This window comes from Cryptomeria japonica, chromosome 6, assembly GCF_030272615.1.
Source record: "Cryptomeria japonica chromosome 6, Sugi_1.0, whole genome shotgun sequence".
NCBI lineage: Eukaryota > Viridiplantae > Streptophyta > Pinopsida > Cupressales > Cupressaceae > Cryptomeria > Cryptomeria japonica.
In genome coordinates, this window is record NC_081410.1 from 103,662,740 (window position 1) to 103,682,060 (window position 19,321).

Sequence of the window (19,321 nt, forward strand, 5' to 3'; positions counted from 1 at the left end):
ATTGATAAAGAAACATGATTATCTTCCTAATTTAGAGGTTTTGTTTTAGGCTTGTTTGGATCTATACACGTAGATTCGTTGTTGATTTGAAACTATCACTTCTCCATTGAGATCTTTGTTCCATAAACAACATAATTTAATAATAACCCACTAATTGATCTCATGTATTGTACAAATGTATAAAATAAATAGGCCAATATTTTCTCCAATTTATCTTCCACACAATTTAGGTGTAGGCAATGATTATTCATTGATAAAGAAACATGATTATCTTCCTAATTTAGAGGTTTTGTTTTAGGCTTGTTTGGATCTATACACGTAGATTCGTTGTTGATTTGAAACTATCACTTCTCCATTGAGATCTTTGTTCCACAAACAACATAATTTAATAATAACCCACTAATTGATCTCATGTATTGTACAAATGTATAAAATAAATAAGCCAATATTTTCTCCAATTTATCTTCCACACAATTTAGGTGTAGGCAATGATTATTCATTCTCTATACAAAACAACACCAGTTTAAAAACACAAATATGATTTTTTTGCTGTTTACATCATTGAAAAGGCTACTTAAAAGAAATGAATCAATAGAAATGACATAAAAATCCATCCTATGTACAGATTTTATGTTTTTATCAAATATTTTGTATGAAAAGTAAATGACTCTTATAACTATATCCGTTGCAAGCAGGTACTGATAACTCGCCGTACTAATTAGCAAATTCAGCATACGGCCATTTTGCTTTCCCCGCTGTCAAATATTCAAAACACCCTGCCTCGACCTGCGGTTCATAAAAAAATTAACAGTCAAAGGGAAGTCACAGCCAATACTGATTTGACCAGTCCGGCCACAATCCCACAAAAAAAGAGGAAAAAAAAAACACCGAGGAGTCGGTAATGGCCATATCACCGACAGGAACAGCAGTCGGCGCCGCCGCCACAAGAAGCAGCAGCGGATCCACGGTAGCCTCCAACAATAACCCAATGCAAGCCTGGTGGGAAACCATAGCCAAAGCTCGCTCTGCAATTCAAGCCCTAATTTCCATTCTGGGCAACAATGAATCCTACGAAAGCCTCCTAGACTCGGAAAGCCCAGCCAAGGCTCTCCTCGACAGCCGCGAAGTTGCAGAAGCGATCGCCACCAGGTTCCTTCGTCACCCATCTTCTGGTTCTGCCTCTGATCCGCTCTGCCGATGGCTCTACGAAACGTTCCAGACCCAGGACGCCGACCTCCACCTGGTGGTCCTCCGCTACGTGCCCCTGGTAGCGGGCCTTTACTTGTCCCGTGTTGTTAACCAGCATGAGGTTGCTGAGCAGCAGGCGCACCCACTGGCGGGCTTTGAGGCTGTGCTTCTGGCGCTCTACACTGTGGAGGCCAAGGCGAGAGGCGGCCGCCCTGTGCTCATCCATGTCCCCGATCTGGCCCAGCCCAGCCTCTACCACGCTCCCAGAAACCCTGCCCCCGAGGGTTCCCTGAGCCCGATAATCGGTCAGCTCTGCGCCCCGCTCGAACCTCATGGTGCTGTGAAGTCCACCAAAAGGGCTTTTATTGTCGGGGTCGCGCTCGACCTCTTTAACAGAAAGATTGCTCTCATGCCCGCCGAAGCAAAGGTGGAGGCTTGCGAGTTTGTGCAGGGGCTCGCCGGGCAAAACTGCCAGTGCGCCCGTTGCTTTGAAGACGAGTTTACCTCAGAGAATTTTCCTGACACGAACTCTAACATTTCCTCAAATCTTGAGCATAACCCTAATACTGGTCCGAGGACGCTGATCGAGGAGTTGAGGAAATTCGGTATCGAGGAGGGCATCAATGGTGGGAGTCCAAGCCCTAGCCCTAAAGGTAATCGTGGGGCTGGGTCTGGAGATTGTTGTAATGGTGTCGTTGATGAAAGCCGTGCCAAGGGCGCTAGGGTTCCTTTAAATTGGGAGCTACTGCAGCCGATGCTGAGAATTCTGGGCCACTGCCTGCTGGGGCCTCTTAATCCGCAAGAAGTCAAGGACGCGGCCTCGTCCGCAGTTAGGGTGCTTTTCGCAAGAGTTTCACATGATTTGGTCCCTGAAGCGATTTTGGCAACCAGGAGTCTTGTAAGATTGGATGTGGCATCACGAGCGAGTGCGGCAAGAGTTGCTGCTGCGACTGCCGATGCTTCTGCAAGCAAGAATAGTACGCCCACCAAGCGCCGGAAGCCTGAGATGCTGCTGGTATCTAAGTAAGAGTAAGGTCATTCTTTTTTTCTCTTTTAATTTCGTTGCCTATTCTTTCGAGCGCTACACATCACAAAGACCAAGAGAGTTTGGTTGTGTTCTTAACTAGATTTTTCAAGCTTTCCTGACTCAACATGTTTGGTATGCTAATGTTTTGGAAACTTGCCCCAAACTGTGAGGGTTGTGTCTTGAGAAAGAGATAATTGTCTTTGTGTTGTAGTGCTTGTTATAGTGGTATTTACTGGTCAGATTTTTCAAGTTTTCACGATTCAACATACTTGCGAATTGGTACGCCTATCTTTTGGAAACTTGCCTAAACTGTAAGGGTTGTGACTCGAGAAAGATGTATTCATCTTTGTGTTCTAGTGCTGTTTGGAGTACTGTTGTCACTGACTGTATTTGTTCAGTGTTGAATGGTTTTATGCACCAAAGCATCCATGCTTTTCATACATCATAATGGATGCTTTGGTGCATTGTAAGGGCTGAATACCCATTTTCGATGGTGTACTTGTTCCAGACTTGTGATATTCCTCACAATGTGCTTGTATTGAATGAAATTTCAATGATGTGATTTTATCCATTTCATATTTTTTCGAGCATTAGAGAACACAAAGATAGCCCGGAGTTAATGATAGACTTCAAGAATCATACACAGAAAGTTCTGTTGTCCACCTTTGTGTTGTAGAGCATGTATTTGACATTGCCACTCAATTGATGCAAGTAAAGTGAATTTTATTGATTAAGGCATGGTTAAATTTGAGTCTTCAGTTCTTAAATTGAAGACCATTTCTTGAAATTATAGGTTAAAACTTAAAATTGTTTAATAAAAATCCTTTATTTTCTATTTTATGTAAGAGGGCCTAACATCACACAACTTTTGAATTCGAGTAATTTTAGCAGCAATCACCGATCACTGGTTACTCATTAAAGTCTCAGCCACTCATCAAGGATTTATTTCTCTTTATTTTTTCTTTGTGCAGTTATGCTCTATGGGATGCGAATCCAGATATTCTTTTATCATTTCTCCCTTTTTTTAATTTAGATGTTTGAAAGTTATTTTGATTCAGAATGGGCTGATAATGGTAGCGGTAGTGAGTTCGTTTACAATTGACTAGAAGTAAAATGAAAATAAATTAACAAAGTGCAATCAGTTGAAATAAATCTATATGAAATTTTACTGGAGGCCCCGAAGAATCTACAAGACATCAAAATTACATGTACAATAAGAGCTATAACCATTGCAGGTTGATCACTCTCAAGTATGTGCATTTGTCTTTGTCTTCCCCTCTGTAACATAGAATACACATGTAACTGACAGTCTGTGATCTTCCAATTGACTGTAATGTAGTGTCAACTCTACCTTACTACACTGAACAGAGACCCCTTCCACAACGTTTATAATTTGTTGGGTGTTGCTGCTCTGGCTGAAGTAGCCAATCGTCGATCTCTATCTAGAGACTGCGGTCCTTGATCTAACTATGTAGATCTATGTGATCTAAAATGTTGGTGCTACAAATAATTATGCAGTTAAATCCAGAAGTACTATCTCTAACTATCATGGACTGTGGAAATATCATGTTTCTTATTGATCTCTGGTTGATGAAGTTTCATTGTCTTATGCCTCTCAGGCCTTCAAAACAAACAGTCACGTATAGAGTGCTTTTATACTTTTACAGATTATAAATAACCTAATTTATATCACAGCAGATAGCTAGAGGTTCCAACATGATATAAGGTAGTAAATTATTTTGGATGTTATCAAAAGAATATTCATTTTCTCTCTCTTTCTGTGCCAGATAATGCATTGCAGAAGTCTTACAAAGAAAAACTATTGGGCCAGCAGATCCATTCCGACACTGTTTTCTCTTATAAGCCCATGAGGATTTTGTTAAACTCACATTGGTGTAGATTTTCTGAGATTTGTTTGAAAATAACTTATTGGTTTTGTTAATTTGCATCGTCAAGGTTCAATTGTGTCTTTTGTGGTGTTATTTTTCTGAAAAGTTTGTCATTTAATGAGAAAGCTCCTGGAGGTTTCACTTCAGATTGCCATACCTTGCTGTGAATAAACTGTACAGGATGCATGCAAGAAAAATTGAGTTTTGTATATGCAGGGACTTGCAAGATGCTTGCAAATAGTGGTGTTGTACATAAAATTTATGGACTAATTAGTACTCTTTATTTCAATCTACAGTGATTTCTTAGTGATTTTGCCCAAGGTTTTTTAGATTAGTTTGAATGTTCCATGTTCTAATTTATAGTCTTAATTGTGATTTTTGTAGTGCGTCTTTGGTGGCAAGGTCCTAGTTGTATTGAGGAAAATTATTTTCTGGTTGCTATTGAGGATTTAGCTGGAGATCAACATGCCTTACTGTGTTGGATGACTGCACAGACATTCATGGCATGAAAATGAGTTGTGTTTTATTGGCCTATATGACGGTTAGTCTCAATCCTGAGGTGAGAAACAAAATATTGGATAACAACTTTTTCTTTTATTTGTGTGCTTTTTTTGTTATTTTGTGAATGTTCTAAGATCTGTGTTGTAGTCTCTTTATTAACGTTATGAGGTTGGTATTGGTACTTGAAGCCTACTCAGTAGTGTGTGCTGCACCAATCGTCAATGTAATGTGTGCAATCAGCATTAAAATAAACTGAGTTAACAAACTAACTGTAGCCTTATAAATTATGATCCAGCTGTCAAGTTGTTTCTGTTCTAACTTCATTCTTTAAAGTTTGTATTTATTTGTCAATTCCAGCAGACAACTGTTGTGGGTTTGCCTTGGAAACAGGGAAGTTGTTTTTGGGTAGGGGCAAGGCATTTTGGGAAAATCCAATGCTAAGATATTTCAACGGAAAACCATAATCTTCTCCCTTAGGCTGTAGTAGGGTTGTTGTGAGATTACATCTCATGGGTGAGTTCAAGGACTTAATTACATGAATTCAAGAATCTACAGAAGTACAATTAGTTAAAAGAAAGTGTTGATGTAACCCCAAAGGCTCTTAGTCCAAAGTAAATTTCATTTCTGTCTTGCTTAGAAACATACCATAATGGTGGTGCTACTCCAAAGTAATGAATAAATGAAGGAGATTTGGGTAGCTTTAATCAGTTATGTTGATGTTTGTAGCTATGGTTGGATTCCTTCTATGGCCGACATAGCTAATATAATTGTCTAATTGGCCTATTTGCCTTAGACAATTATGGGTCCGATTTATATTCATTTGTGTTAAGCATAATTAAGGTCTTAATGCATGCCGATTAGCATCTTGCTTTAATAGTAATCAATTGAGGTCGACTTGGATGTTCGCCACCTCTTTGTATTGAGACGTGTTGCTTAGGAGAGGGCCGACTCTTGGAGAAAAGGCATAAGCGGTGCATTTAAAGGAGATCGAATCTCCATTCATATATATATACACTCAATCATATAGCAGATATACATATTGAGAAGAGATGTGCTCGGGGGTGATGATAGAGTTTATCTTCTATGGTTGGGAGGGCAATGTTGTGTCATTGCTCGTGGTTAATCGAGCATACCAAAAGTCAACATGGTATTAGAGCCAGGTTCCTTCTATAGAGCCTAATCGCTTGAAGGTAGATCCTGTGTTTTTGAGGGAGTTCATTACACCTCTCAGAGGAGAGGCAAATGGAAAACCAAAACTAGAGTAGAAAGAAGAATTTTTGGTCAAGCAAGGAATCATGACGGAAGCTCTGGTATTGCGCGACACAATGGAGGGGCACTCAGACTAGGTGACAGCCATTGCGATGCCCATCGACAACTCGGACATGATTGTGTTCGCCTTGCGTGACCGCACAATCAACTGTGGAACACTTTGGGCGAGTGCAAGTACATGGTCCAAGCCAATTCTGATGTTGTAGGTTGCACACTCGTGGTTGTGTCGATGTGCTTTTGCATTTGGCGGCCCTACTTTGTGTGGCCCATATTTTGGTTAACCTAGCTTTTTCGTAGGCTCATTTTGAGCTATTCAGAGTCTTATTTGATCATTGACGTCTCAATCAAAGGACTTGCTTGGTTCCTTCATTGGCATTTTGATTGGCCCGATAAAAGTTTGGACTTGTGTTAATCACTTGTGGAGTACTTTCCTTTGGTTGGGTGATTGTGGTTGGCAAGATCACGATTTGCAGATCTCTATGGATCCAACGAGATATATTTTGTAGAGATGTGTTGGTGCATATCCTGTGTGATTGATCTGTGTGACTCATCATCCTTGTGGCGGCTGATCAGGTCGAGAGGGGGGGACTTTTTCCTTCTTGGCATTGATTCTTGGAGTTTCCATTAGACGTGCATCTTATAGAGGTGTTTCTTGGCGATTAGCAACGTCATTTCATTGGTGTCGTTTTGCATCATATCGACTTTCATTGCTATTGTGACAGATCAAGTGTTTTTTCAGTTTGGTCAATGTGTATTACCGGCTTGCGTTCTCCTCAGTCAAATCAAGTCGATTCATATTGGCTTATTGTTGAGAGTTTGCAGTGACAAATGTATGTATTGTCGTGGACAACATCATCATTGCTTGTGTCGATTACCTCTTGTTCTACAGTTTAGAACTTGCTTAGTCGACATATGTCATTGTGTGGTCTGCTCTCCATTTGCCTTGGTTCGTAGGTGCTCACATTATTTTGGCTTGATCAATCTGTTCTTGATGGTGGTTTCGTTCATATGATCTACCCAAGGAATTTTCTTTAGATTGACATTCTGCCCAATACTCGTTATATTTTGCGGCTTGCATTTTTGGGTGATCGATTTCTTTCATCATCACCTGTGGTGGTGTTTCTCATTCGGCTGTTTTGAATCGATTGGTTTTGGCTTTGGGAGAAAGTTTGGTTAGAGGTCCTGTTCGTCTTCTTTTCAGGCACTGTTGAATGGGTGGATTTCTGTCACATTTATGTGGTTAATCCATCACTTTGCCATGGATAGTATTAAAGGCAGTTCTTCAGATGATGCTTATAGATGACGAGTGATGGCGAGGGCCAAAGTGTTGGTGTTGGAAATAAGCCACACCCGGACCGACGATGGACTGGTCCAAGAGGGGCCAGTAGCTCAGTGGTAGAGCACTCCAACAGCGTATGGAAGGTCCTAGGTTCGAGTCCTAGCTGGTGCTTTGGTGTGATCAATCCAAGTGAATGGAAATTCCATTGTTGAGCAAAATTATATTTCACTAAGTCACGCTACTTCATTGAATAGTGAATCTTGTATTGACATTTCCCCTGACTATCATTATCTCTCTTTGAAATGCTTCCAGGACGAATCAGAGATTGCATTCAAGGAATAAAAATTGCTTGCATTTCTTTGCATAGGAAGAATCAACATTTAGAGGGAGTCTGACATATCATCAGAAGTAACCTTGGACGAAGAGGTCAGAAGGTTGAGAGGGAGCTTAACATTTCAGCTTCAGAGGGAGCCTCACCATCATGAAGATTTGTTAATGAGTTCTTTGTGAGGGGGAAGTTCGAGGTTCAATCCCTTGTTTAATGCATTCTTCTTTGTGAGAGAAGTTTGAGGTGCAAGCCCTTGTTATGCATTTTTCTTTGTGAGAGAAATTTGAGGTATCAACCCTTGTTGTGCATTCTTCTTTGTGAGAGAAGTTTGAGGTGCAAGCCCTTGTTATGCATTCTTCTCTGTGAGAGAAGTTTGAGGTATCAGCCCTTGTTGTGCATTCTTCTCTGTGAGAGAAGTTTGAGGTATCAGCCCTTGTTGTGCATTCTTCTTTGAGGTTTCAGCCCTTGTTGTGCATTCTTCTCTGTGAGAGAAGTTTGAGGTATCAACCCTTGTTGTGCATTCTTATTTGTGAGAGAAGTTTGAGGTTTCAGCCCTTGTTGTGCATTCTTCTCTGTGAGAGAAGTTTGAGGTGACAGCCCTTGTTCCACCCTCAGAGAGTAGGTATGGTGGATCCACCCTCTGCGAGTAGGTATGGTGGATGTCATGTGAGAGACTCCATGACTTGGCATTTGTGCTTATTCATCCTCTGGGAGTAGCCATGGTGAACATCATATTGAGGTGACAACATCATGTTGAGTGACTCCGTGATGAAGCACTTGTATTTACTTACCTTTCCATACATGGGAGTAGCCATGATGGACCCACCCTTTGGTAGTAGCCATGGTGGATGTCACTACGTGATTCAGATATTGAGAAGGATTGCTCCCTAGCTAAGAGGGAGTGTTGATGTTTGTAGCTACGGTCGGATTCCTTCTATGGCCGACATAGCTAATATAATCGTCTAATTGGCCTATTTGCCTTAGACAATTATAGGTCTGATTTATATTCATTTGTATCAATTGAGGTCGACTTGGATGTCTGCCACGTCTTTGTATTGAGATGTGTTGCTTAGGAGAGGGCCGACTCTTGGATAAAAGGCATAAGCGGTGCATTTAAAGGAGATCGAATCTCCATTCATATGTATATACACTCAATCATATAGCAGATGTACATATTGAGAAGAGATGTGCTCGGGGGTGACGATAGAGTTTATCGTCTATGGTTGGGAGGGCAACGCTGTGTCATTGCCCATGGTTAATCGAGCATACCAAAAATCAACAAGTTATGCCCCCAAAACAATGAAATTTTCTAATCAAGAAGAAAGCTATGATCCATTTAGTAAATGCTAAATAACTACATAGAGCCCTATGCAATTTACCCCATAGCCACTGTTGAGCTGTACCAAAATACAACAAGCTAAAGGGCTAATTAGATTGCCAAAATCTAGGGATTTGAATTGGATACTAAATTTGCTAAGTTAGTCAAGGGGCAATGGGTATGCAAACATGCCTCAATATGTTAATATGAACATCATGTTTTGTATGGAAATTAGTATATTTGAATTACTGTAGTCTCTGGTAAACAGTCTTGTGTTCTAATATCTCTTTTATATTGTATATGGAAGATGTCTTGGATGCTTGAATGATTGGGAAAGACAAGACCTCAAGCTTGCTAGCTTGCATTTTGTTTTAGAAGAACCATGTTGCTACACAATTAAAATATGCTGACCAGGATCATCTAGTGAAAACTGAAGTTGATTTTCACTTGAAGATATACATAGAGCTTTTGTTGCTTTTAACTATTGCTGACAAGATCCTCCTAGTAGGCAACTAGTAGATTACCTTGTTCCATGATAGATATACAAATGCTAGAGCATAGTTGAAAAACTTGGACTTGGCAATGACTCGGCTAGTTCAAAAATTTTAAAAACTCGAGACTAGCCGAAAAACTTTGGAAATCGGCAATAACTCGGCAAAAGTATTGAACATTTGAAAATATATAATTTCTTAAAATATTCTTAAAAAACACACATATACACCGAATGTGTAGAACATATACTGATTTCTACCATATATAAATAAAAGTTTAATAGATATTATAGATTTCTTTGAATAAGTTTGAATTTAATACATATCTAGAGGACAGAACAAATACAACCTCATAATACATATCAATGAAAATGTTATATATCAATTTGTTTTCATCCAGATAAAATTAATATCAATATAAATATTATTTTAAATAGATAATCAAAAAAATTTAATGTATGGATAAGCTCTACCTCAAATATAAATAACATAATCTATACAAAACTACAATCTAAAATTATAAAATTAAATTAGAAGATTTCTATATGCATAAACTATAAAACAATTATAATGTATGGATAACAATTAAAAAATTATAAAACAATCAAAATATTTTTATATAGATTTCTAAATAAAATAATTTATAAATGATTTTTATATAGTTTACATAAAACAAGCGTAATTGTTTACAAAAATAATTAAAATAATAATTGTGACAAACTATAAAGAAATCTTTAATTATCGAAATATAACAAAACATTGGGCCTCTACCATGCCGTCGTGCCCTAGGTTCCTCTATGTCGTTGTGGAAAACGCATTGAAGAAATACACGCTAGCTTCAATTGCCCTCTTCCGATTTTACTCAGTTCTGTTTGCATCCAAAATGTGCCCTCACGCGCTGGGAATGAAGGCGACGTAAGAAATGAAGGTCGGGAAACAAAATGAAAATGTTAGGGTTTCAACAAAAAATGGTTTTATGTTGACATCTGACAATTTTTTTGTCGAGACAAGGTGTGTTTTCGCAATTTTTAGAGCAAAAAGTGCTGCGATTTAAACCTAAAACTTGTCCGCGAGTTTTCTCATGAGTGACTCGTGGCCATGTTTGGCTCGACCATTAATTCGTACGGACAAGGACATCATTTTTTTTTACTGAAGGAAAAATCTGAAAAGCATTTTTTTAGGGTTTCTGAGTCTACGGTGGGTCTGCGGCAGCGATTTCAAAGTCTATGGCGGGTTCTTTGTGTTTGTGGCGGGTTATCTCTGTGTTTGCTGTCTCTGTCGTGCATACCTGCTCCATCGTTGCCAACAGCCATGTTCAGGAAGGCTTCTTCAATTATTAATGTTTTGGTTTGCCCGATGGTATTCATATAATCCGTATTCAATATTCATATAATGTTTTGGTTTGCTCCAATTTTTAATGTTTAATGTTTTGGTATTCATATAAACCGTATTCAGAATTCATATAATCCTTATTCAGTATTGCCCGGCAATATAATGACTTCAAATCTATAATGTTAAGCAATGTTAACAATTACATAATGACAATATAATGTTTTGTTTAATGTATTTATAATGTTAAGCAATTATATAATGACAATATAATGTTTTGTTTAATGATTTCAGATTTTTTTATGGTTTATATTTTATAAATGTGCCATCTTTTTATAATGACTTCAAATCTATTTAGCAATGTTAAGCTATTTTGATAGTTTATAAGAAGTATACATATGTTTAAAAATAAACAAAATTATATAAGGCGAATTTTATCCGATTTTTCTTCCAATTTTTCCATTGTCGAATTTCATCCGAATTTCATGGCTGTTGAATTCGAATTCAAATTTCAACCTCGTGACTTAGTGTGCATATTTTCATTTTAACAATGGCCTACCATAAATTAGTTCACCATTTGTGTAACAGCAATTTTAAAAAAGAATCACATTTCTTGTGTGGTTATTTGGATTTTTGGAAAAGAGCATTCATCTTAGATTAATGGTATTGAGATGATTGATTTCTTTTTGGCTTTCCTCCGTGTTGAGATTATTGATTTTTAATTTTTTTTTGTCATTTTTTGTTTATTTTGTGTTAGTGTTGGTTAAACTTTTGTTATTTATTATTTCATTGATTTAAATAAATAGATTATTTGTATTTTATTTGTTGAATATCTAAATTGATCACAGGCCTGGGAATCAATATATTAACTAGTGAATGATTCAATAAATACTTTTTCTACGCTTGGATGTTTGTTCACAAGGTGCATGTGAGGAATGTAATGGTGATAAAGACAATGGAAATTTTACCCGTCCCTTTGAATTTTTTACGGTCTCTAAAAGGTGAGTCCCATTCTAGGGGCTACTACACCAGTTTTTACGGAATGCTCAATAGCAGGGGTTGCAGGGGAAAGTGGAATCTTCAGGTAAAAAACAGGAGTTTCCATTTTATTAGGAGATATTCAGTGGGGCAGGTTGTGGCACCCTCCTGAGTGATTTACAAATTTTTATATCCAAAGTTCAAGGGCATTTCATTCTAAGATTTTAGATACTTATCTCCAACTTATTAAGGGTAGTTTCTCCTATAAATTCTAAAATTCGACAACTAGGCAGCAAATTGAAAAATGCTGATGGTGCTTTTTTTGGTAGTTGCAAACTGTGAAACCATAAAATACATATGTTGAAAAATCTTTAAGTTATTTTATTTTACTTAAGAACTATTTTATTTTATTTACATTGTTTTACTTCAATATCATTCTTATTGAAAGAGTTATTTTTATTTTCTTAAAGAGTAATTTATTTTATTAAGAGAGTTGTTTTATTTACTTGAGAGTTGTTTTATTTTATTTTATTTAGTTGAAAGTTATTTTATAGTTTAAAAAAAGGTTGTCTGTGTTTTAGTTTTATGTACATGGTGATGACATGACTCTTTGTGTCTTGCTGACTGTGTAGAATGCCTATTGGCATGATTATTGGAAGACCCTCTCCATGGGACTGTTATTTAAGAATAATAGGGCATATTAGACTTTTAAAATAATAAATTCGCTGAAGTTGTATGCACCTGTAACATTTTTTATTATCTTCCTAACGCATGAAATAACCAATCATCATTTCAATGCTATAAGAATAAAAATAAATATACAACTATACAACTTTGCAAAAAGGATCTGAGTTCCGAATACCCAGCTATTCTTGATCTCGCCAAATTTGCTTTAGCCTTTTATAAGAAAAAAATCTATGTTTTCTTCTTTGCTGAGGCCATCTTCTAGTTCATTACAGAATCCACTCTATACAAATGATTAGAATTTCAAAATTTTTCTTATTTTTAGCAAAGCTGTTTCATTTATTTGTAGTAACCTTAAGATGCGTGCTTTCTAATATTCTCAATACACTATTATTTTTGTCTCTACTAGACATGGAATCTTAAAAGTTACATATGCTCCATTCATGGATCCCTTGCCTTATCAATAAATGTTACAAAGAAAATGCATATACTCCAACATGCTCAAAATAAGTTAACCAAGCAACTTTTGAAGGGTGACACAATATAATGATGGAATTTTGTCCTAGTGTTAATCTCATACTACTTATTACTTGTGTCTTTTATTAGCCATGCATCTTCTGCTATAACATTGGTTTAGACTTGAAGGAGATCCCTCACAACAATCATCACATTACTGCCATTACCCTATCTGTGGATTCATCAAGTTCCCTTCACTCCAGAATTTTAAAATATTGTTTGTTTCGTGAGATTGCAATGTATTATTAATTTATGCTTGTAAGTTTCAATTGTGGGTCTTATATGATGTTGGCAAGTGAAATTTTATATCTATTCAGGCTGCACACCAGAAAATTGAGTTCTGTATTTGCAAAATCGGTCCATTTGAAAACAGTGACCAACTTTTTCTTTCTACAGAGATTCAATTTAATAGCGAGTTAATGAATTTTGTATTGTATTGTAGCCAAGGTGGATTGTCATAAATCCTATTTGTCACCCTATACTTAACCTGCTTCTGTAGACTTGGGACATTTCGAGATTTCGCATTGTAAGATACATTGTACTATTTATCTTTCCAATTCATTGAATAGGATAACCATGATAGTTATGGTAATTTTATTACGAAAGCAAATGCTTCAATGCAGTTCTAGTACCAAAATTGTTGATTTGTAAAACCGAAATAGAGTGTAACATTTCTTTTGTATTGATTTTGAAGCCCAAACCAGAGTGCAAGGTATGCTTTTGTTGCAATCCATGGTCACTGACAAGCATATAGTTTTAGGTGGCTTGGTAATCAAGTGGAGAACACTAACCTTGGATAAGTACTTAATATTGATAAAGAAAGATCATGTTTTGGAAAGGTAAACGGTGGCCAACCTCCATCATCATTGTCTGCATCTGTCATCATTGTCTGCATCTGTTTGTGATTGTTGGATGGTTTTTGATCAATGTTGAATTTTTTTTAGCTGTTTGTAATAGCTGGATGGTTGTGCACAAAGTAGCGAACCTTTCTAGAGATTATAACTTGTGGACCATCTAAGGTGATAAGTAATCAAAATTAGTTTTTTCATATGAATAAAACATGAATTAATATCTTAAACCAGAGGTTATTGTTGGAGGTCAAACTTTTAAAATGAAAAGAAATGGAAATTTCAACTTTTGCTTGTAAATTGCAAGCAAGTTTGAATCTACCATGCTATCAATTTGTGTTTCTTGAATAATAATTTAGAATCTAGAAGAAATGTTAAATATACAATGAAAGAATGACATGACATTTTAGAGTGAAATTAAACTCCAAAGAGGACTTAAATACTTCCAAGAATTTGTAATCATGTTCATGATTTACTTGTCGTTCCAATAAAGCATGTTTTACAAAACCAGGGAAAATACAAAACTAAATATAAGAAATATCAAGTATGCCCACTTCTAGAATGGCATAAAAATAAGTTTTTATCATATTTTAATATTGAGTATAGTTCTAGATACGTTATGTAATGGAATGCATATCAAATGTTTCTTATCTGCTCATATTGTGCTAGATGAAGTAAATATATAAAGAATTGTGTGGGTGTGAAAATAGACATGATACTTCAAATGACGTACTAGATGAAGTAAATATATAAAGAATTGTGTGGGTGTGAAAATAGACATGATACTTCAAATGACGTACTGCACCTCACAAATTAAACCTACCTAGAGTTTAAATGTGATTAATTATGGGCTTCAGAAGAATATCCAACAAGGCTTAATGTTTCCTTCTTTCCTTGCAAAGTGCTCTTTCTTGTTTAGGTAGTTAAGTAGTTACAAGAAGTTCAATTATGTGTAATTACTAACTCAATCTATATCTAACTCCATACATTTGGAAGTAATTTGATGATTAAACATGACTAATTAAAGATGCATTTTAAGTATAGCTCCATTTGCATATACTTGTATATATTTTGTGTTTGCTAATTTATTGTAATATATGCTTGGAAGAACAAGTTTTTTAAGGAAATTGTTTCATCAATTTTGTTATATTTATAAACATGAATTTATGTGTTTTTTTCTATTTTCTATGTTTTGTCATACATTAATTATTTTTGTAATTTTAAATCTTCTACTCAAACATTACTATAATGTATAAATTTAGATATGTGTTTCTTTCAATTGGTAAGTTATATTGATCCCTTTTTTCAAAATGTGTGAACAATTTTTTTTTTTCTCTAATGTTTATGGAAAATATTGTAAAGTTGAATTTATCATTGATTATCTTGAAATCTTATAATGGTTATTTGATTGGATTGAAGTGTCGTACTTCAAATTATGCATTCATGGTGTTAGTAGAGTGGAAATCCTTTTTGCTAATGCCATTTTTGGTGTTGGTAGGACTCGAAACTATTTTTCAAACCATGAATATTTTTTTTATTGAGGAATCATGCATTTTTTTAAAGTTTTTTTTTTTAATAAAATGCACAGTGTAATGCCCCTCCCTTGATCAGACTTTGTTTAATCTAGTTTGACTCTGGTTGACTTCTCTTGTTGTTTATGTGGCTAGGTGATACTCTCTAATGTTATGATTTTTATTGTGATTCTAGGATATGATGTTGGTTATGCATTTCATCTCTATGGATGTTTAGATGTTAGATTATATGATTAAGTTCTAACTTTGGATTGACATATCAACTTTATGTATATGTCTTGTGTTCGTTTTCTTGTATGGGGCATGAGGGGATGATCTTTCAGCATGGACTTCAAAGGGACACAGAATGTTACAACTCACCTCCACTGGTGTGTTTGTATATGTAGGAGAAATATATATGTTTTCTTGGTGATGTAGTTGCAGGTATCGAGTATTGATAACATTAATGAGATTTTTGTAAACAAGTGGAAATACTAAATAATGAACTGGGAAGAGTAGCTAGATAACATTAATAAAGATAAAATTGTTGCCTCTCTTATGCTTGTGTGCTCGTTTATGTCCGAGGTAAGTAGACATCCACCAATTTTGTCCCTTCAAAAGGTTGGTGTGGTCCACTAGTGTTTGTATGGGGGCCAGGGGTCAGGAGAGGTCACCAGGGTAACCTAGGAAGGGGGTTGAGACCTAGTGAAAAGTCACCAGCGTAACTCATGACAACCTAGTGATGACACTCTTCCCTATTGCATACTTAGTGGTAACTTATGCTATTTATCTTTATGTGGATTGCTCGGGCCTTTGGAAGTTGGTTGTTTTACTTTTGTGTCTCCTGTGACGCTACTCTTGTGAGCCTCTTGTGCGCACAGTCTTGTTGATTTTTTTGTGAGTGTAGTCTTGTTGGTGCTCTTGAGAGTCATGTTGTACTCTAGTGTGTTGCTTCCATCTCTTGTCTTTGGTAGATACCTCCTAGCATGAAGGGTGGACCCAATTGTACCACATGGTTGGGCAGAGTGCTATTCGCATCCATTGGGTTTTGGTTCGATCTACATCCTATTCGTGATGGCTCGTGAGGAGATTGAAGACCTACTTTATGTACCAGATTTTATACTCATTTCATTATTGTACTCACGAAGATTGTATTGTTATGGATACCTTGTAATGTATACGATGATTATATGTACTATTCCATGGCTATGTAGTATGAATCATGTACCTTGTGAAGGACAGTGTAATCTTTATTATTAAAGTTCCTTTTGTTCTTTTTGTATGGTTATGTTATCTTGAGCAACATCATTGTGGGGCCTTGAAGACTCGTGTTAGATTTTATATGTTCATTTTATCTTTATCTTGTAACATTATGTTATTTCCTTCTTATGTGTGGTTTAATTTATTTATTAAAAAAATTATTCGCTTTTTTCGTTGATTTATTTGATTTAGTCCTCTGGGCCTTATAGTGGGGTGTTACACTTGGTATCAGGGCCCATGTTCAAACACTGGGATCTCTGGATAAGGTTGGGCCCTTAGTCTGGTTGGTCCTTTTGTTGTATGCTTGAGATTGATGTATAGGACCTTGTAAGTCTTGAGTGTTTTGTGCTATGCCTCCTGCTTGTTCTTTTTGAAGATCCTATTTGAGTATAACATGTGTATTCACATCTTGCTCTTACCTCCTTCATGATGGTGATTGTTATTTGAGTGCATGTGCTTTTGATTGTATTTTTAGATCCACGATTACTCTTATTATAGAGGAAAGTATGTATGCCTCCATATCTGATGTTGTATTTTGTTAACTAGCTTAATTGCATTGGATAATTTATTACTCTAATCTCATGCTTGTGTTAAACTTGGAATTTGACACAATACCAAAATCATGAATGGATTGGGATGTATTTCTCTCTTTCTCCTCCCTAGAAATTAAAACTATTTGCATCTTTCATCTTTTGTACTTAGGGCTTATGCATGTCTTTTTGTTGTGAGTGAGTGCTTGCGATTTCATGAAACCCTTATGTGTTCCTTGAAGATTCTAGTGTGTACTTGTATGTTGGGAGAGGTTATGGTTATATAAATGTTCACGGGGTAGGAGGGAAATTGTAAGTATTTTCTTTACGGATTCCATTATGTGTACTTTGGATGATTAACTTAATTAATGTCTTTGTTATGAATAGCACGATAATGTGCCTACTTTCGACGAAGTTAATGAAATCTGTATAAATAGGATGTGTAAGAGGACATATTTGATGTGTATACATTATCATATATTAGTTAACTAATAGTTCTCTCTTCCCTCTTTTTCTTGTATTTTGATATTCAATGAAAAATGATAGTTAAGGATGAATGACGTGTAACAATTAGGAGTAGTGAGTGCATATGCAAGAGGTGTTGTATGTAAGAAAAGATTGTCTGTATAGATATCTTGGAAAATTAGGACCTCTAGCTGCATCCCAAATTTTATGAAAACTCATGATAGGTTAATTTGTATGCTTCTAAATAGGAAGTGTAATGAAGTGTAGTTCCATAAAGGTGATATGCATACAAAAATTTAATCACCTTTGTGCGATTTTGTTGGTTTACGTGCATGTGCATGAATTGTTGACTATCAAATTCTCTCCCTCTTCTCTCTATCTAGATATAAGAATTCATAAAGATGCTACTAAATGATATTTTTGATATTAAATAGAAGTATCTAATGTTTATTAATGAATAATATATGGCTTTCATGATTAATTATGCATTGAAGACATAAAATGCTTTGTGTTGCATGTAGGATCTCATGTAAAGAAAGTAGGTAGAATACCTTTTTACATAAAAGCTTTAGGTAGTTCATATGATTTAGTTGTTTGACAGATTATGATAGAGAACAAGTGTGGATTAAGGTAAAGTTATGCATTGCATGTAGTATGTGTATAGAGAACATGAAGTTATTCTTTTGTGGTTTTGTCTTATTTTGAAATATATAAATCTTTAGCTTAAAAAAAAAAAATTGCATGGTTATAAAGAAGTATATGAATGTTATGTTTGATTAGTGAAAGATTTAGAAATAATGCTATTCCCTTACCTTGTTTGAATGGTAAAGGATGCGTATTTAATGAAAATACAATTCTTCTTGTGGTTGTTGAAATCATTAAGTAGTTAGAAGTTTATATTTAAGAGCCATTTTAAGATGGTACTGTTAGGAATGTAGTTACTTTGTAATTGTGATATTGCAAGGAATGTCAAGTATGGATTGAGTATATTCCCTGTAAGTGTGAAATGACATATCTTTACCATTCTTGCATATGCTCTTTTACATATAGGATAATTTCATTAACTTCTTGCGCACAAAAAGTATTGCATCGTAGTAACGTTGGTCATTGTTGTTGCTAGGATAAGTTGTTGTCATTGATGTTAACATATTCCTGTGATTTATTGTTCCGGTGGTTCCAGATTGATTTATTGGGATCATGGTTCGGTATATGGAGTATCTTTCGTATCATTATATTTTTATGTATTGGTTTCAGTGATCCAGGAGCTTAATTGATCATATCATATGATCTGGTTTACAGTTTGGTTTTTCTGATAAGTGCTTTGCAGAATTCGGTATTTCCTCTGGTATATTTCGATGTGATCAGATCTTGAGTTGAGATTTTGGGAGATTGTTTGGGATGTTCTTGTGTATCTTTCTTTCAGATGGTTTATGATTTGGTGTTCCGTAACTTATCTTTCCTCGTGGCAGTTGTTGTTTGAGCATTTTTGAGTTTCATATGTTGATCAATGAACATTTGATAAGTGGTGTTGGTGCAACTGTTACAGATGATTCTAACGTGCTTTCTGGTGTTTCCTAGTTATGTCCTATTTGTTTTGATGATTTACATTGATCGTTGTGCGAGTTTTTTATGATTTTCATGATCTGGTGATGTTCTTCGCGTTATGCAGTATTCTTGATGGTGTAGCCTGTTGCAGTTGATCTTGGCGTGATTTCTGGTGGTGTTGCATGTTTGAGCATTTGATTTAGGTCCATGTTATGTCATGTATATCATAATATTGGTCTAGTCGTGGATCTTTGTATCGTGTGATGTAATTTTGTAATTGTGAGTTGAGAGTTTGGCCGATCTTGTAGTCAAGGATGATGAATTGTATAAATAGATGGTATAGTCATGTAAATCTGGTATCAGTG

The 19,321-nt window shown here is 35.9% G+C and overlaps 1 protein-coding gene across 7 annotated transcripts; it reads left to right on the top strand.

The window, feature by feature from the left end:
* The first annotated feature begins 687 nt into the window (after positions 1 to 687).
* On the top strand, positions 688 to 19,095 carry LOC131050132 (uncharacterized). 7 transcript variants are annotated; one of them, XR_009106856.2, is made up of 3 exons: positions 688 to 2,211; positions 4,489 to 4,663; positions 11,468 to 16,436. XR_009106856.2 is itself a non-coding variant. In XM_057984302.2 (2 exons), the coding sequence occupies exon 1, from the start codon at positions 902 to 904 to the stop codon at positions 2,213 to 2,215; it is 1,314 nt and encodes a 437-aa protein (XP_057840285.2). In that variant the 5' UTR covers positions 688 to 901; the 3' UTR covers positions 2,216 to 2,222; positions 19,081 to 19,095. The 7 variants fall into 7 exon arrangements, 4 of the variants coding, with proteins under 4 accessions (XP_057840285.2, XP_059063177.1, XP_057840282.2 ...); XR_009358158.1 differs by having other exon boundaries at positions 11,542 to 16,436; XR_009106858.2 differs by having other exon boundaries at positions 13,240 to 16,436.
* Positions 19,096 to 19,321: the final 226 nt, after the last annotated feature.

What these genes read in the sequence shown, in the direction of transcription:
- LOC131050132 (XM_057984299.2), top strand. Translation starts at nt 902, where the DNA reads ATGGCCATATCACCGACAGGAACAGCAGTCGGCGCCGCCGCCACAAGA. An exon ending in GAGATGCTGCTGGTATCTAA is followed by an intron (nt 2,212 to 4,488) that starts GTAAGAGTAAGG and finishes TGATTTTTGTAG; the next exon opens with TGCGTCTTTGGTGGCAAGGT.